The sequence below is a fragment of the Tarenaya hassleriana genome, unplaced genomic scaffold (genome assembly GCF_000463585.1).
Source record: "Tarenaya hassleriana unplaced genomic scaffold, ASM46358v1 Cleome15, whole genome shotgun sequence".
NCBI lineage: Eukaryota > Viridiplantae > Streptophyta > Magnoliopsida > Brassicales > Cleomaceae > Tarenaya > Tarenaya hassleriana.
In genome coordinates, this window is record NW_010964923.1 from 1,456,892 (window position 1) to 1,483,847 (window position 26,956).

The 26,956-nt window shown below is 38.1% G+C and overlaps 6 protein-coding genes and 1 pseudogene across 10 annotated transcripts; 4 read left to right on the top strand and 3 right to left on the bottom strand.

Moving 5' to 3' along the window:
• Positions 1–940: 940 nt before the first annotated feature.
• LOC104808764 (uncharacterized protein ML2537) lies at positions 941–3,800 on the bottom strand. Its single transcript, XM_010534556.2, has 7 exons — positions 3,476–3,800; positions 2,974–3,084; positions 2,761–2,859; positions 2,533–2,643; positions 2,135–2,438; positions 1,885–2,024; positions 941–1,785 (listed from the first exon to the last, which is right to left on the bottom strand). The coding sequence occupies exons 1-7, from the start codon at positions 3,614–3,616 to the stop codon at positions 1,249–1,251; spliced, it is 1,443 nt and encodes a 480-aa protein (XP_010532858.1). The 5' UTR covers positions 3,617–3,800; the 3' UTR covers positions 941–1,248.
• Positions 3,801–7,676: 3,876 nt separating this feature from the next.
• LOC104808765 (probable chlorophyll(ide) b reductase NYC1, chloroplastic) lies at positions 7,677–10,815 on the top strand. The gene is made up of 10 exons (XM_010534557.1): positions 7,677–8,190; positions 8,302–8,380; positions 8,488–8,623; positions 8,714–8,788; positions 8,883–9,078; positions 9,152–9,220; positions 9,292–9,431; positions 9,518–9,640; positions 9,721–9,913; positions 10,337–10,815. Exons 1-10 carry the CDS (start codon positions 7,867–7,869, stop codon positions 10,523–10,525), a joined length of 1,524 nt encoding a protein of 507 aa, XP_010532859.1. The 5' UTR covers positions 7,677–7,866; the 3' UTR covers positions 10,526–10,815.
• Positions 10,816–13,364: 2,549 nt separating this feature from the next.
• On the top strand, positions 13,365–16,742 carry LOC104808768 (annotated as a pseudogene).
• A 109-nt stretch (positions 16,743–16,851) lies between these two features.
• LOC104808766 lies at positions 16,852–20,347 on the top strand. Of its 3 annotated transcripts, XM_010534559.2 has the most exons (11): positions 16,852–17,287; positions 17,583–17,777; positions 17,877–17,961; positions 18,055–18,130; positions 18,230–18,406; positions 18,501–18,603; positions 18,688–18,797; positions 18,910–18,999; positions 19,115–19,195; positions 19,313–20,071; positions 20,171–20,347. In XM_010534559.2, the coding sequence occupies exons 1-11, from the start codon at positions 17,032–17,034 to the stop codon at positions 20,261–20,263; spliced, it is 2,025 nt and encodes a 674-aa protein (XP_010532861.1). In that variant the 5' UTR covers positions 16,852–17,031; the 3' UTR covers positions 20,264–20,347. The 3 variants fall into 3 exon arrangements, with proteins under 3 accessions (XP_010532861.1, XP_010532860.1, XP_010532863.1); XM_010534558.2 differs by having other exon boundaries at positions 19,313–20,347; XM_010534561.2 differs by lacking the exons at positions 16,852–17,287; positions 17,583–17,777; positions 17,877–17,961 and having other exon boundaries at positions 18,053–18,130; positions 18,216–18,406.
• Positions 20,348–20,488: 141 nt separating this feature from the next.
• LOC104808769 (chloroplast processing peptidase) lies at positions 20,489–22,275 on the top strand. Of its 2 annotated transcripts, XM_010534562.1 has the most exons (5): positions 20,491–21,057; positions 21,346–21,483; positions 21,660–21,746; positions 21,834–21,901; positions 21,992–22,275. In XM_010534562.1, the coding sequence occupies exons 1-5, from the start codon at positions 20,554–20,556 to the stop codon at positions 22,122–22,124; spliced, it is 930 nt and encodes a 309-aa protein (XP_010532864.1). In that variant the 5' UTR covers positions 20,491–20,553; the 3' UTR covers positions 22,125–22,275. The 2 variants fall into 2 exon arrangements, with proteins under 2 accessions (XP_010532865.1, XP_010532864.1); XM_010534563.1 differs by lacking the exon at positions 21,992–22,275 and having other exon boundaries at positions 20,489–21,057; positions 21,815–21,902.
• Positions 22,276–22,292: 17 nt separating this feature from the next.
• LOC104809106 lies at positions 22,293–24,127 on the bottom strand. Its single transcript, XM_019202040.1, has 3 exons — positions 23,514–24,127; positions 22,738–22,923; positions 22,293–22,594 (listed from the first exon to the last, which is right to left on the bottom strand). The coding sequence occupies exons 1-3, from the start codon at positions 24,012–24,014 to the stop codon at positions 22,310–22,312; spliced, it is 972 nt and encodes a 323-aa protein (XP_019057585.1). The 5' UTR covers positions 24,015–24,127; the 3' UTR covers positions 22,293–22,309.
• A 125-nt stretch (positions 24,128–24,252) lies between these two features.
• LOC109116493 lies at positions 24,253–25,664 on the bottom strand. 2 transcript variants are annotated; one of them, XM_019202038.1, is made up of 3 exons: positions 25,023–25,664; positions 24,674–24,865; positions 24,253–24,573 (listed from the first exon to the last, which is right to left on the bottom strand). In XM_019202038.1, the coding sequence occupies exons 1-3, from the start codon at positions 25,440–25,442 to the stop codon at positions 24,295–24,297; spliced, it is 891 nt and encodes a 296-aa protein (XP_019057583.1). In that variant the 5' UTR covers positions 25,443–25,664; the 3' UTR covers positions 24,253–24,294. The 2 variants fall into 2 exon arrangements, with proteins under 2 accessions (XP_019057583.1, XP_019057584.1); XM_019202039.1 differs by having other exon boundaries at positions 24,677–24,865; positions 25,023–25,656.
• Positions 25,665–26,956: the final 1,292 nt, after the last annotated feature.

The window sequence follows — 26,956 nt, forward strand, 5'->3', positions numbered from 1 at the left end:
GCCTAAACCGGACAATGAATTAGAACTTAGAGGAGTCGTAGTTCTATCACGCCGAAATCTGCTGACTATAATTATGCATATATGTTTTGTAGAAATAAAATTGAATTTATAAGGATATAATAAGCCCTTGTTATTTCAAATATGCACGTCATATAATTTGACTAACCAAATTTTAAAATATTATTATTAATCATTAATTTACAAAAACAAAAACAAAAACAAAATGTCGCCATGATGATTGTTTTCAACTTTGGATGGTCACTTTTTGTCTTGAGACGCTCCGATCTTTTGTCCCTTTGTTCTTACCACCGAAATACTCCATACTTTTCATTATCTTTTCTTATATTTCACTTCCTCGGATTCTAAATAAAATTAAATTTTGTCCCACATTATATCATATGCATTAAACTATATATATATATATATATATATTAGATTCGATTTGAATTATTTGGCTTCACTCTTGGAATTCAAAATATAATTAGTTCGCAAAAACTGAATCAAAGTGAAATTATATATAAAAAAAAACTACGTTAAGGGAAATAGAAAGAGAGGTAAGTATATCTTTTGCTTCACATCTACTTTTTGGATAATATAGTAAGTGGGTATCTTGTTTTCGGATGCTTTGGTTGTTGAATTTGCAAATTCTGCATTTGATTAATTTTTAAATCAAAATAATTTATAAATTATAATGGAAGTATAAAAATAGTTATAAAAAAGAATCCAACCCAAACCAATTTAACTATTTTTGAACAAATATATAAGGATATTGGTTGAAAAATATTCTCAATTTTGGAGTTTGATCTATTAATTTGACACATTTAAATATTATTTTGTCAAATTAAAAGTGAGATATTCATTTGGTACATTTTGAAAAGTCGAGATATTTATATATATATATTTTCATATTTTATACCATAAACGTCTAACATTTTACAAATACAACGGATAGAGAATTCATATACGAATACAAACAATCGCCATAAATATCAAAACCTTTGGGTACAAAAAAACATTTCAAGAAAGGACAAAAGAACAAAGAATGACAAACATCACGAAGCAACAGATTGAGAGAACATTACCTTAAAAACCAAACCTCTCCTAACAAAGATTCTGGAGGGTGAAGTGAAGAACATGTCTTGAGAATTTGAGGTATAACTCTTTAACCGAATCGAATCAGATCGGTCCGAAATGATCAGATCTTTCTAACCATTAACGCCTATACGAAGATCAAACCCGAAACCTTTTTCACTGCGACAAAGCTCGAAGGCCGGCCTCTATATCCTCCAGCGTGATCGTGCAGATCTCGTCGGTATCGACGCATTCGAAACTCAGCCTGAGATCAAGATTCTCTCTGGCATTAACCAGCAATGTATCCACCAATCCGCCGTTCATCTCTTTCCTCTGTTTCTCCGTGGTTTCTCTCTCGATCATGGACAAGATTTCATCCATGGTGCATGATTCGTGCAAGGCGAAACCGTAAAGCGGGTTTGATTCTGTCTGGTTTTTCATCTTGATGTGTAGAATCTCTGCCAGTTCTTTGGAGCTGAAGTCGTCGAAAGTGAAAAATTTCGTGACCCTTCTGCAAAACCCTTCATTTGATCCGATCACACGTCTCATCGGCTCGCTGTATCCCGCGAATATCACCACTACTTTCCCGGTATCCATTACCGACATTATTTCTTCCAAGGCTTCTAGACCGTAGTCCTTGTCGTCTGCCTTCTGCATTGGTATTAAACGGTATGCTTCGTCCACAAACAGAATTCCTCCCTCGGCTTCTTGGATCTGTTGTTCACGAAGTGGAAGGATTTAGTTTCTTGGATTCGTACACAACTCACAAGTACAATCAATCTATCCGTTTTGTCTTAAAAAAAAAACTGTCACCTTTCTCCTGGTCTTTGGCCCGGTATGTCCGACAAATTCACCAACCAAATCCGTTCTCTGAACTTCCGTTACCTTGTCGGTCGGTAAAATTCCAACCATGTGGAGCAACTTCCCAAGAACTCGAGCCACCATGGTTTTACCTGTCAAAACAAATCCGAGCAAGAAAAAAATTCAGGACGTGAAAATGTTTTGACACGCCCTAGTTGTTCATGAACAATAATAAGGCATATATATTCTTTTCTTAAATCACCTGTTCCGGGATTTCCAAGAAAAGCCATGTGAGGAGATCTTCTAGCTCCGATGATTAAACCCAGAGCCCGACGCCTTTCATCTAAAAGCATCCCTTTAGCCCATTTCCTGAGTTGAGCTTTCAACTCACTTAACCCAACGATTTTAGATAACTCCTTCTCAAGAAGATCCATTTTAGCTTTTGTCTCACTGCAAGCTTCGACAGCTCGTTTCCTTCTCTGTTCTTGGAGATGCCATCGTAACAATTCTCTCAACTTGTCACTCCCCGGTCCTCGAGGTAGATGGTCCAATGGAGTCAATCCTTCCTGCGAAATGGAGAAACCCTTTGGTCATAATTCAAGTACATAAGTTATGTAAGAAAAAAAGACAACTACCAAATCGTCGAAGAGGAGAATGTACATTGTCTTTTGCACTGCAATCAGCACTGTTCTCAAGCAGAGTTTTAACAGTTGAGATGTCCTTCGAGCTGATTGAGTACCAAACAGCGAGGTGTAATGGCGTCATACCATTCTGTGCAAAAAGAAACCGAGCCAGAGAGGATCTAAGCATTAAGCTGTTTCTCTTTTATAGTTACAAAACATATACAGAGAAACCCGTGTATCGGAATAAGAAATAGAGAAACATTACACTTGCTTTGGCTTCGATGAAAGCACCGTGATCTAGAAGCAGCTTTGCAGCTTCGTTGCATCCGTTCTTGGCCGCCATGTGCAAGGGGGTTTCGCCATACTGAGAAAAAATATTCGTCGGTCGGTCAGGACAGGAAACGAGGTTCGTTCCGGTATGAAAGATTAGTAAAAATCTTACAGAAAACCAAACATCATATGACGAAATTCAGCTTACACTATTCTTGGCTTCCATCTCGACTTTCTCAGATCCCGTCCATTCGAGCAGATACTTAACGATATCTACCTTGCCATTACCAGCAGACACGTGAAGCGGTGTGTGAGACATCTGCATTCGATTCAATCCATTCGGAGTTAATATATATTGATATGAACATAATTACGATTTCTCAAAAATTCTGGGCTGAATCTAGGAAATGTACACAAAATCCGGAAAGGCAAGTAGCTAGATCGATTTCTACAAGACACCATATCCATAATTCAGGAGGATTTCTCTGAGCATTCGAGACACATTGCTCAAAAACTCAAGCTACTTCAAAGACAAAACTGGCTGATTCTAACGCAAACCCTACACTAGATTCGATCGACCCATTACAGATTCATCGAAACAAATCCTCAAAATCCCAACTTTTTCAGATTCCCATTTCACGGCAAGCAGCCAAAAGCGAGATCTTTAAAAGAAAACTTCAAGAAATGCGACGAGTGGGGAGAGATCTTACGACGGGATTGCGCTCGTTGAGAAGAGAAGGGTTGTCCTTGAGCAGCCTCTGCAAGCCCAGGAGGTCGCCGGAATGAGCACAGCCGTGGATTGTGGTGGGTCTGGCCGATCTCAGCCGTTGATCTCCTCCTCTGCTCATCATCTTCGCTCGGACAAGAAGAAAAAAAAACAAAAACTTTCCCTCCTTTTCACCCAAAAATCTTCTGGGTTTCAAAGGATTCTCACCGGGGAAAAGTCTATGGCGGCCAGTGATCTCTCTATATCCTCTGCGAAGAGAAGGGATATATGGAAACGAGAGTACCTCCGCGTCTCCCTCTTTCGCCGAGAATCTTCGTTTAGCGTTTTTCCCAAAATTTTCTTCACGTGTTAAATTACCGTTTTGCCCCTACCTCATTTTGTGTGGACCTCGTTGAACCGTTGGCGCTACCAAAAACCCAGCTGCACCAAAATTATTAATCTAGAACTACAAATTATAATAATGCTAACAATAATTTGTCTGTAATTAAAAAATATGCGACTTTTTCTTATACTTATTTCTCTTTCATCATATAATTTCATATTTAATTTTTTTGGGTGAAAATTTTATATTTAATTTAGTGGTTTGACAACAATGTTGATAGTAATTCACATGAGCAGCTGATATATTTCTTATGTATACGCATATGTTGCCAAACTGTGAATATATATATATAAAATAATTACGAAATACAATAACGCGTTGTGTATATTTCTATCTAGAAGCTGGTTGTTATTTAGAATTTCTATATTGTCATGAAAAAAAATGAAGAAAAAAAAAATAGAAAGGTCTGCTTGTTGCTTATGAGTAATAAATCCTAAATTGTGTTTTACATGTTAATAAATATAAATAATTAATATTTCAAAGTGGTAAACAAATCCGATAATATCTAGTTGTATCCAATCCCAATTTAATGTAATAAAATAATTTTTTTTTTAAATCAAACAATTAGAATTTGAAACGAATGGATAAATAACAATAAAATTTTAAAATAAAATTAAATATATATGGCATATTTTCTAAAAAAATAAATTCATAAATAATTAAAAATGAGGCTTTGGCAATATAATACAGCTTGACTTGAGAATGTTGAGGTCAGTGAGCTGGAATACAGATAACTGTCTTAAGCATCAAGTCTTTATCATTGTATTTTTCACTTTTATTTTACCATAAGAATGATTTTATCGTATGATTGTCTTTGATATTGACGAAATAAAAAAAAAAGGCAAAATGACATTTTCCTACACCGAATCGGTTAAATGTGATCTTTTTCCACACGAATTTTTAATTTGACAAAAAACTACACCAAATTATCTAATATGTCAAATTGATACACGAACTACCCAATTTAACTGCAATTTCATATACAATCCGAAAACAGTGTTAAATGTTCATTAACCGATGACGTGGCATGCCACGTGGCATCTGAAATGGCACGCCACATGAAAAATTTTGCCATGTCAACATGTCACGTCATATTTTTTAAAAAATAAAAACAAAAAATCCAAAAAATTGCAAAAAAATAAAAAACAAAATTTTAAAAACTAAAAACAAAAAATCTAAAAAAAATACAAAAAAATAAAATAAAAATAAAAGTAAAAAGTAAAAAAAATACACATATATACATATATATTCATATCTATGTACAAATACAAATATAAACATATATATTCCTATATGTATATATTTATATATTTTTTTTTATTTTGTATATATTTATATAGGAGGATTTATGTTTATAAATTTGTATTTGTATATGGATATATATATATATATATATTATTTTGTATGTATGTACGTATATATATATACACACAATATATACGTGTATATGTATTTATATATATATATATATGTATATGTATATATATAAATATACTTGTATGTATATATATGCATATATAGTATACAAATAATGTATGTATATATATTTTGTATGTATATGTATATATATGTTTGTATACACTATACAAACATCTATACAAATATATATACATATACATACAACAAATATATTTATATATATACATATATAAATACATATATATGTATATATATACATATGCATATACATACATACAAAAGAAAAAAATTCATATATATATATATATATTCACATCCACATACAAATACAAATATAAACATAAATACTCCTATGTATATATATTTCTATATATATCAAATAAAAAATATACACATATATACATGCATGTATACAAAATATATATGCATATACATATATACAAGTATATATATACATATATATATATATATAATATACATGTATATATTGTGTATATATATACGTACGTACATACATACAAAACAGTATATATATATATACATACAAATACAAATATTAACATAAATCCTCATATATATATATATATACAAAATTAAAAAAATATACAAATATATATATAGGAGTATATATATTTATATTTGTATTTGTATATAGATATGAATATATATATATATGTATATATGTGTATTTTTATTTTTATTTTTATTTTTGTATTTTTTTGGATTTTTTTTAAATATGTTCTTTTTTGCAATTTTTTTAGAATTTTTTAAAATCTGGCGTGGCATACTGACATGACAAAAATTTCCATGTGGCGTGCCATGTCAGATGCCACGTGGCAGCCACATCATCGGTTAATGGACATTTAACACCGTTTTCGGATTGCGTAGGAAATTGCAGTTAAATTAGGTAGTTCGCGTATCAATTTGGTATATTAGATAATTTAGTGTAATTTTTTATCAAATTAAAAATTCGTGTAGGAAAAGGTCACATTTTACAAAATTGGTTTAGGAAAATGTCATTTTTTCAAAAAAAAAATATATATGGAACCATTTTAGTAATATAGACCAAGAACAACAGGTTTATGACATAGAGATGTACCAATATTAAGATAATTTGATGTGGTTATAAGCTTTTGATTTTTTTTTTGAGAACTTGAAATTATGATATTTTTTTATAATCGAAACATAGATCCTATAAAATAGAGAAAATTCGGGTGAATATACTTATGTCTTATCAATTATAATGTTGTAATAATAGTTTTTAATTATTTTATAAAAATACATATTGATACTATAATTTTCGCATGTGATTTTTTTTATTGATGGATTTTGTAGTTATAAACGGATTTTCTATCGAGATTAGTAAACTTTGATTTGGGATTGATCAAGATTAAAGTTCGAGATTATATAGTATATTCTGTCCTTTTTTTTCGGTTCTGTTTGTGCATATAAATTTTTTATGGCAAAATTCATAAAAGCAAGTATATTTATAATTTGGATATTTTAAAAGCAAGATTACATTCCAACCAAAAAGAGAATATATATATATGTATGGTAGGAAATTTTGTTATCTACGGTTATGTATATATCTAATTTGGATATTGGATTTTATATTTATTTTTTTTCACCGAACATTCGCTTAATCCGGTTGTGTATTTTTGTAGTGGACGTGATCATAAAACCCACTTTTTTTTGGCTCCTTTCATTTCTTATCAATTATGGACCACCTAGTAGACGGTATATGACAAATACAACCTAAATATTGCATGATAAATAGATATATTATAACATATATATATATATAATTTATATAAACATAAAAAAACCATGATTTTATATAATATAGTTTGCCATATGGCCCCTATCCCATAAAGTACGTCGAAAATTAAATTCAAAACAAACATTTAGACAAGATTGGTTACAGTCGAACAATTCTTTTAGTTTTCAAGTTTTCCATTGGGAATTACAAAAGAAACAAGAAATTGTTTTTTCAAAAAAAGAAAAGAAATTATATTGCAATTATTTTATTTGTCATGCAATATATTTTTTTCTTTTTTGATAATGGTCATGCAATATTTAGGTCGAGAGGGAACGACGTTTACCCTACAGGAGACAGGAGAGGACGAGTTATGGATATGGTCAGTGTCGTCATCGTCAATGTCCTGAGCTAAACATGTTCCAAGGATTATATCCAAAATCAAGATTAATCAATCATTCATCTTTGACAAAAAAAAAAAAAGATTAATCATTCATCATCATCATCATCATCATCATCATCATCAAGGAGGAGGAAAAAATCAGATGGACACGTGTCGTAACTGGGCAATCGGGATGAGGTTGCTTTAACGTGTGGCCATCACACTTCTCTGCTTCCAATCCACCGCCTCCTCGATCTTTTCCTCTCGTCCCAATCCAAAATCCCCTCCGTTGTATATTTATACGGGATAAAGTTTAAACCTTTCGAAGAATCTGAAGATAAATATCGTTGCTTTTCGGTTCACGAGACGGAAGAAAAACCAAAATTTTATGCCCTTCCCTTTGAAATCTCAAGCTCATCTCAGTTTCCGACAGCCATGGCTACTTTGACGAAGCTTCAAGTATGCCCACGAATCTTGGAGCATCGTCTGAGTTCTAAAGACCAACAAAGAGTGGGAAATCTCCGGTACAGTCCGAGATTGAAACGTAGCAGGGTTTATGTGTGTCGCTGCGACAGTGAATCGGGGAAGAAAGAGAGGGAATCCGAGAAAGCGAAGGAAAACGAGGGAAAGTTGGCGACAAGGGAAAATGGGTTCTGGAATTCTGTGAAATCTGGGATCTTGGGTGTTAGAAAGTTAGGGTTTTCGTCCAGGGATGATTACAACGAAAAAGTTGCAAACTTGGAGAAGGTTTTCTCTTCGGTAAGACCCGAGATTTCTCCATTAGATACTTATATTTGGATCGTTTATATGAACTGTTCATGTTTGCGTATGAACCCTAATGCACTTTTATACCCATTTTTTTCCCCACAGATTGCAATTCAAATTGGCAGATACATTGTGACCATGACAAGCACTGGGGTGATACTCTTGATCGGTTTCCAATTGTCAGGTTAACGATCCGAGATCTGTAGAATTATCTTGAATGTTTTATTTATTTCCCCTTGCTCTATATTTTATGAACTCAAATGATTTGTAAATAAATCTTCATTCATGAAGGTGGGGATTCTCAGATGAACTCGTTGATTTGGTATAGCTGGCTCGGTGGTGTTATCATAGGAACCATGATAGGGGCCAACCTTGTTTTGGAGGATCATTACAGAGCCGGTCCGCGGAATGTCGTGATAACCGGGAGGTTCATATCGTATCCCGTCGGTTTTAATCACGTTTTCGTCGTTTCGTATATGCTTATTTGTACATGTTTTGTCGGGCATTCGGTTTTCAGTACGAGGGGATTAGGGAAAGCGCTGGCTCGGGAGTTCCTTCTGTCCGGAGACCGAGTGGTCGTGGCTTCTCGCAGGTTATATATCCCGAAACCGAGAATATGTACTCGTTTTCAAAAGTGTCGGATCAACTTTGTGACGGAAACTATCGTCTCGTGTTTTTGGTCTCAGTTCCGAGTCCGTTGGCTTGACGGTCAAAGAGCTCGAGGAGAATCTGAAAGAAGCTATGGTCAGTGCCAGTGAATCTTCTCTAAAGAAACTGGCTTATGCCAAGGTGGTGGGCATTGCCTGTGATGTTTGTGAGCCCGAGGACGTGAAAAAATTGTCGGACTTTGCTGTGAACGAGCTCGGTTCCGTCAATATATGGGTGAGTCGAGTCGTTATATCGTCGGACTCTTGCCATTTATGTCATGTCCTTACTCTCCTTGTTCTTGGGGCAGATTAACAACGCTGGCACGAATAAAGGGTTTAGACCATTGCTTCAGTTCACCGACAAAGACATCAGACAGGTAATGTTTTGGGAAATTTTCCGGCCTTGAACATAAACGATAACTAAAAGATACATTTTTTTTTATCGTAGATTGTCTCGACGAATCTGATTGGTTCGATTCTGTGCACTCGAGAGGCGGTGGACGTGATGAGCAGCCAGACCAATGGCGGGCATATTTTCAACATGGATGGCGCTGGTTCGGGTGGTTCTAGCACTCCTCTCACCGCTGTGTAAGATTTTTTTTCCCGCTTTTTTTTTTCTGATTCTCGACGGGTTTTTAAGCTTTCTGATCCATCGAGCATCTCGGGCTTTGCAGATACGGGTCGACGAAATGCGGGCTGAGGCAGTTCCACGGGTCCCTTTTAAAGGAATGTGAAAGAACAAAGGTCGGTTTGCACACCGCATCCCCTGGCATGGTTCTGACCGATCTTCTTCTGAGGTATTCTACGTGCATATATATATACGTGAATACAAAGTTCTTCGAGTCGTATATGTTACTAACGCAATCGGGTTTTGCAGTGGTTCGAGTATAAGGAACAAACAGATGTTCAACCTTATCTGTGAGCTTCCCGAAACCGTGGCGAGAACACTAGTTCCTAGAATGCGAGTAGTCAAAGGCTCGGGTCGAGCCGTTAATTACCTGACTCCTCCTCGGATATTGCTAGCTATCGTCACCGCGTGGCTTAGGAGAGGCCGATGGTTCGATGACCAAGTAAGTTACTATACGAGTATAAGGTATTATTGTCATTATATAAATAATTGAACCTAGGGTTATTGCATTTAGGGGGTGACCATTTAAGGTTTCAGTTCCAATTATATTTGGATTCGGTTATTTTGGCTTCAAAACAAATCTATAACGATTCTATTTGTATATTGATTTCGGTTTGGTTCGGTCCGCATTTGGTTTCTATCGATAAAAATACTTATTTTCAAAGAAATTTTCGGTTTTTACTTTTTTTTTTAAATTCGGTTTGGTTTGAATTTGATTTTTACAGGAAAATAACCATTCATTTTTTTTATATCGGAATGGGTTCGGATATGCATTATTATTCGGCCCACGATATATATTCTCCGACGTCAACTCGGGGTAGGGGTTCTGTTCTGACGCGAGAGATTTCCGCATTTGAATACGCAGGGACGGGCATTATACGCGGCGGAAGCGGATAGGCTTCGGAACTGGGCGGAGAACCGGACAAGATTCTCGTTCACGGACGCGATGGAGATGTACACCGAGAACACTTGGGTCTCCGTCTTCTCCCTCTCTGTCGTCTGCGCCTTCATCATCCTCTCCAGCACCACCGGAACCACTTTCCCCGGAACCTAATCCCCGCCGCCATTTCCGGTCTGACTCAATTGTACGGACGTAAATGAACATCATCATCATCATCATAATTTGTTTGCCATTGTTGATGTATCATCCCTCAGATCCTTTAGGTCATTCGTTTCTGTACAGACAAAAGTGGTTTTTTGTGGTTTCTTGTATGGATGGATAATCACAGACCCATATAATAGATTCGGTGAAAAAACACACACAAGGAATATGATATAATATATATATATATATGTATATATGTGTGTTTGTGTGTGGTATGGATATAAAAGTTCATTAGTGCTTGTACTTGTTTAATGGTTATATTCTAGATTGTATCTTTGTGACTTGTGAAAATATAATTGTTTTTTTTACGAAATAAATGAAATTAAGAAGGAAAAAAACATAATTTGTTTTAGACATTGGTTGGTTTTTTGGGTTTGTCCATGTACGTATGCATGTGGTATACGTATGTCTTTGTTCGTTTGTCTAAACGTGGTTCACACACGTAAACTATAAATATAATTTTTAAAATTAAATTAATCGAAAATACTTTTTTAAATACAAGTTTAAAATCGAATCCACTGAATTTTGATATAAAAGTTGTATGAATTCAACTGTTTTTTTAAATATTGAAATTTAAAATTTAAAATATTTGTTAGAAAATACAAAATGTCTATTAATAACGGATTTCGTTTGTTTTGTTTGGTAGGATATTATTTGTGGGGTTTATGAAAAAGAAAAAAATATATATGTTCTATTTTTACGTTTCTTTGTTTTTTCCCTACGTTGTCGTTATTTTAGTCAACCCTTCTTATTTGTAATTTCATGTATTTTGTGGTATTTTTGTTTGACCTATTTCTTAAAAAAAACATTTATTCTAATTTGGTTTCAAATGTCCATTTTTGGTATAAATAAGATTATTATTGGTCTAGTTATCATAAGATATGACTATTTTTATACACCGAATTTGCCAATGTTGACTAAAGAATTCCTTGGAAGTGGGATTTTGACTGTGAAATTTTAAAAATAAAAGTAGAAGAGAATATTTAGCGAATGTCATGCCATTAATCATCTGTAGAATATATATTTTTTAAAAAATAAAATTATCATAACGCTTCATGTGACTCTTACCTTCGTGGACCCACCATAATCATTTTATAAATTCTATATTATATATCGTTTTACCAACGATAAAATTTATTCAGCAACCACGTCCACGTTGTCTATTTTCCGACTTGGAATTATATATTGTTTCCGTGATTCAACAAGTTGAAAACCCTATTTGATCAAATTTAACACGCCAATTACGCCGCGTCGGTTGTCATATTATTATTATAAAGATTTGTACCTTCAACCGCCAAATAATTGATGTTCTTCTAATGATTAATGACCATATTATTTTATTTTCTTTTTTTTTTAAAATCGATTTCATAGATTAATTAAATATTAGTATATCAATCATAATAGTTAATGGCGTGAATTCGATGAAAATTAATTAGAGGAGATATCAATGTTAATAGGTGTTCTATTAATTTTCGGTGGTGTATTCCAGCTGGTTCATCATCTCCCGAGCAAGCAACCAGCTTCCATATTTCTTTTGTTATAATAAATAGAATTATCTTCTTTTTCTAAAAAAAATAATACAATATGTCAACTTAATCCAATACAATTCACGCATATACATTGAGTTGGATAAATATTTTGAATTTTCATTTCATTTTAATTCGAATATTTAAAAATGTTAACGTTAGAAAATTATTTATATATATATATGATTTTTATATTAATATAAATTACTATTTGTTTTCGTATTTAATTAAAAGTAGATTTTTAATTTTTAATTTTCTGTTTAAATTTAATTCAATTCTGATTAATTTAATTTTGAAAAAGTGATATATTATATATATATATATAACATTCAATTTTGATTACTTTAATTTTATAATAATTATGTCAAATCATGTTTTTAAATTGGAGTAGTTTTATTTAATATTATTCATTTTACTTTGATTTAGTTTTACTTATTTAAGTCAAAATATCCGCTCTATAACTGAAAATATTTCGATTATATACCAAATGATACATAATGATAATTTTCCAATTTGATTTAGATTTTATATTTATTAAATGGAAATATTAGTATTTCAATTTATTTTAAAATGAAAATTGCAATCCTTTAGACCATGGTAACCCCACGTATGCATTATATTATCTTAACAAAAAGGAAGTAAATATTTACAAGAACATTAGGAAACTATTTGTCATATGGCATGCTATTAATTTAAATACGCCCAAACTAATAAAAAATTTGATATATGATCTCAAAATAGAATACAATATTCTATAATATTGAATTTGAAAAAAATACTTATTTTTACATTTCAAAATATTTCTGCTTCAATGGTTTTTAAATTATTTGGCTAATTTATTATCTATGTTAATTTTTTAGATTATACCGAATCTGTACTTTCCATAAAGCATTTTTTTAATTTACAAAAATTTACGAGTATCTTATTTTTATTAAATTTATTATTGTTCATAGTTCTTCTAAAACGACAGATCGCCTTTCCCTTTTTTCTAATAAAGTAACATACCAATTTCTTCCCCCTTTCCTTAACCCCGATCTATATAAATTCATAACAAATTGCTCACATAAATATCTAAATAAATATATAAACTCTTTTATAAAATAAATAAATAAATAGATATTTGCTAAAAACACAATGTAAGTAGAAATATATATATACACACAAGATGACGCGGAGGAGTCGTGTGGACCCCACTCACATCCTAATCAGACTTCTAATAAGAATCTAACTGTCCTCACAGGAGCGCCAGATCGCTACGACGCTACCCCTTTTTCAATACTCTCTCTCTCCCTGCGTTTTTTCCGGCGAGAAAGATTCGTTTTTTTACTGATTAGATCGAGAGATAATGTCGTCCGCGCCGCCGCCGGACACTACTCCGGCGCCAGCTCCGCCCCAAAACTCCACATCTCCTCCGTCTCAACCCGTCACTCCTCCTCCTCCTCCCACCGTCACTCCCACTCCGTCGCCTGACAAAAACGCCACTGCGCCGCCGCCGCAACCGCCGATTTCTCCGCCTCCATCCTCTCCTTCTGGACCCCCGGATTCCTCTCCGCTGCCGCCCTCTCCACCTGGACCGCCGAATTCCTCTCCGCCGCCAGGTTCGCTTCCTGCTCCCGTTACTCCGTCTCCGCCGTCTCCGAACCCACCATCTCCGCCGGGGAATCGGAGCCCGCCGTCGAGGCCATCGGATGGGAGCTCTCCGCCTCATACGCCGTCTGGTCCGGGGCATTCTTCGCCGTCTCCGCCTTCGGGATCCGACGGGATTTCGATGGGGGTGGTGGTGGGGATTGCGATCGGTGGAGTCGTCGTGCTTGTCGTGCTGACTCTGTTGTTTCTCTGTTGTAAGAAGAAGCGTAGAAGAAGAGACGACGAAGCTGGTTACTACGTTCCGCCGCCACCTCCTAAAGGTGACAACTTTATCAGGAAAAAAAAAATGGATCTTTGGATGAATTAGGTTTTTTTCTGTGATTATCATCAGAAAAAAATTGGATCTTTGGATGAACCGTGTCTTTCTTTTTGCGATTATCTGGATTTATCATTGTTTGCATGTCTCTCACTTGGAATTAGATCTGTTCAGAAAGTGTTGTTCTTTTCAGAAGTTGGTCAAACTTGTTAGATATTATAATCGATCTGGTCTTATTGCATTCTTATATAAAAAGACATAAATTACGATGTTTCAGATTCAGACATGAACTTAGTTCTTGTCCTAATCCCTGCAATTCGTGTTCTTGCTTCTCTTCCAGATGGGCTTTACGGCCATCAGCAGCAGCAGTACTGGCAGCAACAGAACGTACCTCCGCCGTCTGATCACGTGGTGACGTCAGCACCGCCTAAACCTCTGACTCCTCCTCCTCCGCAATGGCCTCCTGCTCCTCCGTCTAACTCCTCCCCATATGCTGCCGCCGTTCCACAGCCATCGCATCCTCCTCCTCTCATGTACAGTAGTGGCGGGGGCCCCGGGAATTGTGTTGGGTTTCTCGAAGAGCACGTTCACCCACGAGGAACTAGCGAGAGCAACCGACGGATTCTCGGATGCGAATTTGCTCGGGCAAGGCGGGTTCGGGTACGTGCACAAGGGGGTGTTGCCTAACGGGAAAGAAGTGGCAGTGAAGCATTTGAAAGCCGGGAGTGGACAGGGAGAGAGGGAGTTTCAGGCAGAGGTCGAGATCATCAGTCGCGTTCATCACAAGCATTTGGTTTCTCTGGTCGGGTATTGCATCACGGGCAGTCAAAGAATGCTCGTCTATGAGTTTGTTCCCAACAACACATTGGAGTTTCACCTGCATGGTGCGAGAGACGAATCCTTTTGGATTTATGGATTTGATTTATGTGAATTTTTTTACTCGGAACAATGCTGATCTTGGGTTTTTCTTGATTTGTTTCTCGACAGGGAAGGGACGCCCGACAATGGATTGGAGCACGAGGTTGAAGATCGCTCTTGGATCTGCCAAAGGGCTATCTTATCTCCACGAAGATTGTAAGTACCAATATATATATATATATATATATTTGAATGTGTATATACCCGAAATGGTTGTTTGTTTAGATATGTGTTTCGATATCTTGGATTATTAACTAATGGGCGTTTTTATATGTTTTCAGGTAATCCTAAAATCATTCACCGTGATATTAAGGCGGCTAACATACTGTTAGATTTCAAATTCGAGGCAAAGGTATATAAGATAAAGCCTCGTTGCTTTATCGTGTTGTTTTTCGTTGTTGAATTTGTCCAATCAATCTTTATGACTTGGTTAATGTTTACCGGAGTTGTCGATACATTTCAGGTTGCTGATTTTGGTCTGGCGAAAATCGGTTCCGATACCAACACTCATGTGTCCACTCGTGTGATGGGAACCTTTGGGTAAAGATTCCATCTCGATATTCATATCTGTCTTGCTCGTGCTTAGATAGATACACATCTACATATTGCGGTTGTAAAGTGTTCTGGATCGTTATCATCATCGTTGATGATCTTGAAATTTTGGCGACTGGTTCAGTTATTTGGCTCCGGAATATGCTTCGAGCGGGAAACTCACAGAAAAGTCCGACGTTTTCTCCTTCGGAGTCGTGCTTTTGGAACTAATAACCGGGCGCCGCCCTGTTGACTCGAGCCATGCCTTCTTGGACGACAGCTTGGTCGACTGGGTGAGTCATATATCTTTCTTGCTCCTGATCCCGTTCCACTCTTAATGCGTTCCTGCTCGATTTTTGTTCGCTGACCAAGCTTATGGGTGTTTTCGTAAATTGAAAAAAGGCACGGCCTTTGCTTAGCCGAGCAAGCGAGGAAGGCAAGTTCGGTGGTTTGGCTGATTCGAATCTGAACAACGAGTACGACGAGGAGGAGATGGCTCGCATGGTGGCTTGTGCTGCAGCTTGTGTCCGCCACTCCGCTCGTCGTAGGCCCCGCATGAGCCAGGTTAAAACCCTAATCCGAACCTTTCATTCCATACCCTTCATTCTCGGCTGTCATCTCGATCAAATTCCGGCTAAACCTTCTCGGGTCAACGATGAGTTTCAAGATGCTACCTTTAAACCCGAAAAAAGAAGATCATCTTCTTGTTCTTGGCATCATTCTTGAGGTTATTACTGACGTATTCTTGTAAAACCGAGCAGATAGTGCGGGCATTGGAAGGGAACGTATCGTTGTCGGACCTGAACGAAGGGATGCGACCGGGTCACAGCTCGCTGTACAGCTCGTACGGGGGAAGTACGGACTACGACACGAGCCAATACAAAGAGGACATGAAGAAGTTCCGGAAGATGGCTCTCGGGACACAGGAGTACGGTGCGAGCGGAGAGTACAGTAACCCGACCAGCGACTACGGGCTTTACCCGTCGGGTTCGAGCAGCGAGGGCCAAACCTCTCGGGAAATGCAGATGGGAAAGATCAGGGGAACCGGTCATGGTTACACCGCTGGACCCTCTTAGCAAATTCAGACGAACACAAGAGAGAAAAAATTGCAGGTTTTTGATTTTTTTCCCTAACTGTAAAGATTTCAGACGATGCCCTTTATTCTAATTATCATCATTATTTATACATGTGAAGGTGATCTCTGTTTTTTTTCTCTCTCTCTTGCTTTCATCATACAGTTGTATTGTTATTGAGATCGAGGATTCTGAATCAATGTATTCTTTTATTCTTTTTGGTTTGAAGGGTTCTTGATCATGAAAAAACCAGTTTTTCTATTGTCATGTCCGAAGATGCACATGTACATGAATGGTTCCAACTGGTTGTAATGATTCTATTAACGAAAAAATCAATCTTTTTGGCCGTCCACCCACGTAATCAAACATCATTTTTCTTGAGCCAGTTTCACTAGCGCGAGAGATAATATGCTGATATAATCTCAAAGGTGAGATTTTTAAGGATTCTTCTCTCGCTGTTGCAATACACTGAATGTAAAAAGGTCGCACCTTTCGAGTTCTTCGATGGCGAGAGGCCTTGCTCTGTGCTCCAATGGAGGAAAAGCTTCGATTTTTATCTCCGGCTCCATCGCTAGGGTTTCTGTCTCCTTTTCTCGCGAGACCCTTTTCGCTTCGCAGCTCTTTCGTGGCCACTGTCTACGTTTCGCTCGTTTATTCTGCAAGTGCGTCTCCGTTACTGAGACAGTGGATGTCGCGAGGTTCAAGGAGGTTTTTGAGAGGAGGATGGCCATGGCGGGTCTGAAACCTCATCACCGCATTGGTAATTTTCTCTCTGGATTCATTTCCCTCTGGTTTTTTCTGTTTGGTTCCCGGGAAACACGAAAAGAGGGAAGAAGGGGAGAATTTACTCAATTGGAGGAAGAAAGACAACAGCCCCAATTCCAGCGCATTGCATTTTGAGATTTCAACGAGCAAAATCAAGCAAATTTTGATGCTTTTTTAGAGCGTTCTGTCTACGTTTTCATGAACTTAATGAATTAGTTCAAAGTGCTGCAACTGCTGAGATTTTTTCTCTTCTTCATTGTTTGTGTTTTTTTTCATTGTGCTGTGTCCAGCATTAGGTGTTTCGGGCGGTCCTGACAGTATGGCACTGTCTGTCCTGACCGCGAACTGGAAAACCGAAGGGCAGAACGGTGTTAACAAGACAGATGGCCTCATAGATGGACTTGTGGCTATAGTCGTGGATCATGGACTGAGACAGGAGAGCAAAGATGAGGCTGAAGCTGTGAGCTGCAGAGTTTCTGAAATGGGTAAATACCGCCACGAAGTACGAAAACTAATGTAGAATCTCGGGTTTATATGACATTTGATTTCGCCAAACGGGATTATAACACGGAAGCTCTTATTAGGAATCAGATGTGAGATTGCCTGTTGTGATTGGGTGGATGGTAGGCCGAAGCAGGGACACTTGCAAGAAGCAGCTCGTGAGATGAGGTTTACATTCGGCTTTTCTTTTCTATTTCATTACAATTACACAAAGATCATTGTTTCTGTGTTTTTTCTGCATCTGCTGTCTGAAATTTACAGGTATCAAATGCTTCTGAATGTCTGCCTCCGCGAAAACATCAGTGTCTTGCTTATAGCTCACCATGCAGATGATCAGGTAAAAGACACTTTTACGAGCATTGGTTGAGAAATTGTTTCAAGTGTCGAGAGGCATTGATGATATTCGTGAATGGTTTCTGAAGCTGAATGCATGCAGGCTGAGCTTTTCGTTCTAAGATTATCTCGCAATAGTGGAGTACTCGGGCTTGCTGGAATGGCATTTGCTTCTGAGATTTTCCCGTCGGAGATGCATTTAGACGAGACGAATGGCAAGAATCGTTCTGTTCTCTTAGTGCGTCCATTGATGGATTTCTTGAAAGAAGACATGTACAAGGTTTACATTCCCCCAAAAACGAGGTCTTTGAAGACAAATTGTTTTCAAAGTTTTTCTTTTTTTCGTTGTCATCAGCCTATTTGTTTACGGGCAGATTTGCAAATGGGGAAAACAGGATTGGGTCGAGGATCCGACCAATCGTAGCCAATTGTTTGCTCGGAATAGGATTCGGATGTCAATAAGCAATTTACAATCAGGCAAGTCCTTCAACCTTATGAACATAGAGTAGTAATCTAAGATTGTCTGTATCATATGATAACTAACTTCTCGTTTTTTATCAGTTACCTTCAGGTCTGAACTGCAAGCAGTTATCTCTGAATGTCGGAGAACGCGTTCGTTTGTTGATCGAGTTTGTTCCCGTTTAATAGATCAAACAGTAACAGTGACAGATGTAAGCATTTTTTTACGGTTTCCAAGTCCATATGAAACACTTTGGGCATATGAAGACGATATTCATCTTCGGGTTTTCTTGATTTTTCGTGGTTTTGATGTTGGAATGGCAGAAAGGGTATGCTATAATTGATCTGCAGAGACTGAATCCTTCAGAAATCAAGGACATTTGCGTATCAAAGTATATCGGCTTAGTCCTACAGGTAATTACATAATATTTTTTTAGGGTTTTTTTTGGTAGATTAATCACTGCCTCAAAGTTCTTGCCTTTGGAGTTTGGAGTATCTTCCTTACACTTTCTTTCTCATGAATCTTCAGTTTATCTCCCAAAAGCAGAGACCCATCAGAGGAAATACTTCAAAATTGCTTTTGAACTACCTCCGTACAGTTCCTTGCAGGGTAACTTCTATTGAATGTGTAGTATGCTCAATTTCTTGCTCTGCTATTCCCTCCAGATTCTTGATCCAGACAATGCTGATTTGTGTTCGGTTCTTCATATGATTTGTGATTGTTCAGACATCTCTCACGGCTGCGGGCTGTTACCTTTGTCCGGCTCCCGGGTCAAAGGGTACCAAAGTCATAGTTTCTTGTTCTGTTGATTGCCCCTTACCTACGAAGACACAGATATTGCAAATTCAGCCCGATAAAGCTCAGAGGGGAAATACTTCGGATGATGACCTTAGCCAAATTATATCAGAAGCGAAATCTTTTTCAGATCACTCGGTTCCCGATATGACTGAAACCCGGTTTCTGGATGTAGCATCGGAATCAGTTCTGAGCAAAGCCAGAGAGTTCAATCTTCTGAGTGACACGACCTGTGCCACCATCGGTTTACTGCAGAGAGATGAAAGCAACCGGTTCAAGTCAAAACCCGAAGAAAAAACAATGGAGGGTTCAGAGTCTTCAGACAAGGAAGCAGACGGCTTTGTGTCTGTTTCTGACAATGCATATCTTCAGGCAGGGAAAGCATGTTACTTGATGAACCGGTTTCTCATCAAGTGGAACCTGAGTAGTAACCAGAGAGAACCCATCTGCAAAAACTGTCCAGTCAGTGCAGACACAACAATGGTGGCTCGGTATATGGTTGAATCCGATTGGTTGCACCTCGGGGAACTGTCGAGATGTTCAGATACAGATTCAGATTCAGATTCATGTTCGGGTTTTCGTGTGTTATCTGCAGGCAGAGCCCTTGTGTCATTGAAGCTTATCCCAGCCGCTGCAAGAAGAAGCCTCCTGGTCTTGGTGGATCTAAACGGACTAATACTCAGTATTCCAGTAATGTTTGATGAATCTTTTCTATGTTTCCCATTAAACCCTAATGGAATTTCAGCATCTGTGAACTGTTTCTTGTTTCTGTTGGGTTTTTATTTTCAGGCGATTGGATTCAGATATTGTCAGTGCTTGGAGGCATCTGCAGTTTTCTTGCCAAGAGTACCGCTTGGGGGTGGCTTTAGTTCCTTTGTCTGAATTCATATTTCTTACGTACTTTTGTCAATTTTCAGACACTTCTGGATCGGTAGTTAATCATTTTTTGTATTTTCAGACGTAATATTTTACACTGATTTATTGATTTTCTAATTGGAAAAAATACACTTGGACATTCAGAATTTTTTTTTAAAAAATAATAATTATACTAACCTAAGGCCCAATAAAAGTATCTACATGTTATAAAGATGTCATTTTTTAGGAAAAAGCGTTAAAAAAAAATTAGATTTAAGACCTCTCTCAGGAAAAGATTGAATCTTCCGATAGCGGAGATGATGATGATAAGTCTTCACCTCCCGTCTCCTCCGCTGTCTCCGCAAATCTTTGATTCCAGCTCAAAATTTTTCAAAAACCCTAAACCCATTATCGTCCATCTTCTCCCGAATTCGAAAGCCCTGAAATTTCCCCGCAGCAATCCCATTTTCAACAACCCGGGAAGAATCCTTAACCGTGAAACCGAGTCACGGAGGCTGCGTTGTAACGGGGTCAAAGATTCCGGCGAGATTACGAAGTCGGCTCCGCCGGTGGACTCTGGTGGGGGTAGCGGTGGTGGAGGTGGAGACGGCGGAGGCGGAAATGGGGACGACGGCGAGGTGGAGGGGAGAAATGGGTTTTTGCCGGAGTGGCTGAATTTCTCGACGGATGATGCCAAAACCGTGATCGCGGCGGTGGCAATATCGCTGGCTTTTCGGTCTTTTATTGCAGAACCAAGATACATTCCTTCCTTGTCCATGTATCCTACGTTTGATGTCGGAGACAGAATTGTTGCAGAAAAGGTAGCGCCTTTTCTTCCTCTTCTTTGATTCTGTCTGATTGTTGATGAACAACTTGGAACGTTACAGATTGAGATTCGTCAGTTCCTAACCTTGTGTTGATGAAATCTACTTCTGGATTTTCAGAGTTTGTTGACTTAATGGCTAGAAATGCTTGCCAATAGGTTGTTCTTGGTGGAGAATTTTGCTACTAGAACTCTGAGATGTGTCTATAGTTTGTTCTTGTCCTGCTATCATTTTCTAATCCATTCATTGCTTGTTGAGAATTTGTTTCTGATCCGAGATTTTCAGATCACTTATCGTTTCAGGAAGCCATGTGCGAATGATATCGTAATCTTCAAAAGTCCGCCGGTTCTTCAGGAAGTAGGGTATACCGATGAGGACGTGTTCATTAAACGGATTATTGCGAAAGAAGGCGATATTGTTGAGGTAAGATCACATCTAATGATCAAAGAGATCAGCTCTTCTTCTTTCTTTCGGGAACATAAAAGTTTTGGTTATGAAATGGTTCATAGAAAGCTTCCTGCAAGAACAGAACCTACCGATATCGTCACTGAAACACTGGAAAACTACGAGTTCTTGATCTGTGTTTCCGGAATATGCAGGTGCATGATGGGAAACTTATGGTCAATGGCGTTGTTCGGAGTGAAAACTTTGTCTTAGAGCCTCCTGGTTATGAAATGACATCCATTGTAAGTTACCGTATTTTCGTCATCCAAGTGTGAAAAATCAGAAAACCTGTTATTGTTTCATGAACTAGGGGCTCTTGGGTCTTGCAGCGTGTGCCGGAAAATTCGGTCTTTGTGATGGGTGACAACCGGAATAACAGCTATGATTCACACGTGTGGTGAGACCCGTTTCATTTCTTGCCATTTCTTGGTATATTACGAGGAAAGCTAACTTCGTTCTGATTCTTGAAACTCGTGTACATCTTCAGGGGTCCTCTCCCGGCGAAGAATATCATTGGACGTTCAGTTTTCCGGTACTGGCCCCCGAATAGAATAGGTGGGACCGTGCTTGAAACCGGCTGTGCTGTCGATGAAAAGCAGGAGAGCGTTGCAACATCTTGAAATGGACGGAGAGATTTTAGGATCTAGAGGTCTTATTGTGCATAAAGCAAAGAAAAAACGATGGGAAAAAACCGATTTTTTTTTTCCTCAAATGAAAAGCATTAGAATTGAATTGAAATGGAATGGAGAAAAAGAGAGAGAGACAGATCAATTGGCGTTGTTCTTATTTGCAGATTGAAGAGTGTTTACTTGATAACATGTCTACATGTCTTGTCAGTGAATTGGATGAGTTTGCTGTTCCTGGAAGAGATGTAGAAGGAGCAGGAGAGGTGATTCCGATGCTTTGACCTGACAAGTTTTCCGATAATGTTCCCACATGTTTGGATCTCAAGCTCCAACTTCACCGGAACTCTCCCCTTCCTGTCCGAAGCAGCCAAGTACGGTCCTGCTCCGTACAGAGGAACCTTGACGGCCGTAAGCTCCACCATGGCCATGTGCTTGCTCTTTCTTGGTTGGTAATAGCTCTTCAGCTTCAGAAGCATTGCACAAAAAAGGATCCAGAACCCGGAAAATAAAAAAGAAAAGTTTGGTTTTTTATTACAACCCATGTTTTATTGCATCTGAGATCAATATAATTTGAAGAGTTGAGAACAGAAGAAATCGTTCCGGGTACCTGACCAGTGGCGAGAGTGAAGTCATAGAAGATGAGCTTGAGGGGAGAGGAGCTGACATGGATGCCGAAGAAAGAAGCTGGATTCTCTACTGTCATATTTACAGAGCTCTTCATGCTCAGAATGTTTGTGGGAACTCCTGTCCTGTCTAAACCACCTCCCAGCTCGAAACCGTGAACCTTCAAACTCTACAGGAAAACCCGAAAACACATAACCGGTAAGAGATAGATATCGGTGACAGTGGCTGTTGCTAGAGATGTCTGTCAGGAAAGATTGTTGGCTCGGATCTTATCTTGAATACCCGAGGGTGTGGATACCGAATCCGTGGGTATCCATCCATCCATCCGTCCATCCCGTGATGCTTAAAATTTGAGAATTCGAGTACGCGGGTTTGTTGAGTTTCATTGGCCAATTACTCGTATAGACGGGTAACTCGATCCGAGGGGAAGAGGGGGCGTGATAGAGAGGGCGAGGCTGTCATTAGGGTTTCTTTTAAAAACAATCACACAGAGTATCTAACTCTCCGAGACCCATATTAGGGTTTCGACTTTATCTTCTAGAAACGTCAAGTGATTTCGCCTTGCCACGGCTCTTTCTCGAGTTAGGTATGCCTCGATCCCTCTCGTCTCGACCCATCTCACCTCATCGTATGGATACTGTATTGACATTCGAACTCTCACCAGAAACCTTCGAGGGCATAATACTCCGAAAAGTTCGGAAACCCGATTTGCGCTCAACCCTAACCAGACAGAATTCAGGGAACAGATATGGGCATTACCTTGACGATGACAACAGGAATGAAAGGTTTGCTAGCTCCCCAGACGATCGAACAGAAAACAGTGAAGATCAATGCAACAGCAACCATGAACAGAAGAACTCTGCATTTCCATGTCGAAATCCATCCCTTGTCTCCATACAGATCCTCGTACCGACCACCTCCCACCTCGTGGAACACATGTCCCTCCGGCCGGGGCGGGGGCGGGGGCGGCGGCCACATTCCTCTCCGACCTTTCCACCGGAATCCTCCGCTGCTGCTGGAGGAGGACAGACGGGAAAATGGGCCGTACGAATAAGACTCGGACGGCGAGTCGTAGATCGGAGTGGCGGTGGCCTGAGTCAGCGCCGTCGTGGATGACTCGTCGTCGTCCACGTCGTGCGAGTCACGTGACGAAGGGCTTTGGACGTAATACGCCATGGGTTTCGGCGAAGGTGATGATGATGATGATGATGAGAGGTCGAAGCTCATCATGTCGGATTCTGATCCTGTGTCCATCATCATCTTCTTCTTCTTCTTCGCTTCTGTGGTTCTGTCCTGAAATTCGTCCTTCTGTTTCTTCTCCAAAAGTAATCCATTAAAGAAAAAGATATAAAAAACTGTCTTCTCTAATGTTACGAAGAATCGTTAGCTGAGTGAGAAGTGTTCTTCCAAGTCTTTCTCCTTAAATCGCTCTACTATTGGTTCATTTCTAAATTGACATTTGGCTTCGTCCTCTGTTGCCACGTGGCAGTTTTGCAGAATCTTCAATTAAGATATTTTTTTTGGATTGGAAAAAAAAAGTTTATACACGTTTACACGTATTCTCGTTGAACTTTACGAGGTTGGTGACATAGGAGGAGATGAAGAAGAAGCAAGAGATGGATTTCCGGTATTTCGACTTGACCATGCTCCCGACAACGTTCCCACGAGATCGGAACTCGAACTCCAACGTCACGGGAACTCCGCCATTCTTATCTGAAGCAGCTAAGTAAGCTCCTGCTCCATATAAAGGAATCTTTGATCCTAAGAGCTCCACCATAGCCATATGCTTGCTCTTTCTTGGTTGATAGTAACTCTTCATCTTCAAAAAAAAAAGATTCAGAAAAGGTTACAGACCGGATTGAAATCGTGTCGGAAATGAGACAAGAGGCAAGTGAACGGTTCGAAAGAAAGAGTACTGCTACCTGGCCAGTGGCAAGGACGAAGTGATCGGAGTAGATGAGTTTGAAGGTGGAGAAGCTGACGTGGATTCCGAAGAACGTAGCGGGATTTCGTATCGTCATCTTCAAAGAACTGTTCATGTTGAGAATCTTGGTCGGGACTCCTGTCTTGTCTGAACCTTCCCCGTAATAGAAACTGTTCACTTTCAAACTCTGCAACGGAACACACACAAAATTCTCGAAATTGTATGTATGTATGTATGTATGTATGTATGTATGTATGTATGTATGTATGTATGTATGTATGTATGTATGTATGTATGTATGTATGTATGTATGTATGTATGTATGTATGTGTTTTCTGCCTTACCTTGACGTCGACGATAGGAGAAAAAGGTCGAGCAGCTGCCAAGAGAGACAGACAGAGGACCAAGAACGCAAACGCAAACGCAAACGCTCCCAAAAGAATCCTACATGTCCCAGTAGATATGCCTCTGTTAACCTCGTACTCATCATCACCTTCCTCCTCTATCACGTGCCTCTCCGACCACCGTCCTCTCCGACCCTTCCACCGGAAACCTCCTCCGCTGCCGGAGACGCGGCTCGCCGACGACTGGTGCGACGGCGAGTCCGTGGGCGTAGTACCCGTCAGCGCCACCGTGGAAGACTTGTCGCCGTCGTCTTGGGAGTCACGTGACGGGCTTTGGACGTAGTAAACGGTGCGTTTTGGGGATCTTGGCGACGAGAGGTCGAGGCTTGTCATGTCGGATTCAGAGGTTGCGTTCGCCATTGTTCTCTGTTTCTACGTGGTTTTCAGCTTTTGGTATGACGAAGAAGAAGAAGAAGGTCGATGATGATGGCTGCATGGAGGAAGAGAGGGAGATGGTAACATGCGTAGGCTCGGGGATGGCGAAGGGAGCCATGTGTAATGGCGTTCGGTTTCAGTTACGTTTGTAAAGAGTGAATCCAAAGCTTAAAGCCTTTTTTTTTTTAACTGTTTTACCAAAAAAAAGTCTTTTTTAACTGAAGTCCCTCACTCAACACGATGTATAAGTTCATGGGATCGAGTTATTAATCTTGAATCTTAGTTGATTCCGTCTCCAACACCAAATAAAAACCGAAATTTGATATTAACACATATATTTTATATATAAAGATGGATAATTCAAAATTTGATTCGATACATTAACAAAAATTGTATTAACTAAATTCTCGAACCAAACACTCACAGTCACCCCCCGCGTTCTCATATGCTTGGTTTTAATTTTTTTATTTAATCCTATGAGAAAATTGATTAACCAATGTAAAAAAATAAAATGGAAAAATAAAATAAGACAAATAAAAATGAATGAAATTATTTTTATTACTACATCTCTTCTTCTTCTTGTTGCATTACAATGAAAATGACTCACATATTTATAGAAAAATCGATACATAATATTTGATATAATATTATATCCATTATTATTTCTAATCCTATCTTAAAATCAATATTTCCTTCCATCAATGCATTAATCATTTAAGGCCGAAATATCTATAATTTTCATATTTAATAGATTTTACAGCAATTTATTTAAAGCCCAGATGAAGAAGAAGGGAGACGTCAAGAATTCTAGTGAATATCAATGTGGTTAGCAAGAGAGACGGTATATGTATTATGTGAATATGTGTGATAATAAATTTAGACCGCTGATAGTTTTTATTTTAAATTTTTTGCTTTAGTTTTTGATTTTTAATTTTGATAACTTTGATTAATAAAAAAATAGAACTGTTTGACAAAAAAAAAATAGAACTTTAAATTTTTTAGTTAACTATTTCACTTAATTAATTTTCCAAAAAAAATTAAAAATTTAATTTAGAAAAATCTTGATTATCAATTTTTTCAAAATTGTCTTTTGAATTGATAAAAGAAAATGGGTCATAGATTCTCCACTTCTGGGTTCATTAACTATTGGACCATTCATTGTGGATGAAACCCTTGTAATAGATTTCCGAGGGACTTATAAAATTAATCAGAATATGATTAAAATTTAAAAAAAAAAATTGGAGGGTCATCAGTTAGGAGCGAAAGACATAATAATGAAATGATTAATCACGGTGATTTATCATTTGAACTATGCTGTTTAATCATCATTTGACCCTTTTTAATCCAACATTTTTAATAACAAATCTCATTTAACTAATGGATTTTTTTAAAAACAAAATCGCCATAAAGAGTAGGCCTCATGGAGAAGATTAGGCTTATCAACAAGGATTGGTTCAGACATATGCTTGTCTTTTGATTAATCGATTTAATCATCGGCC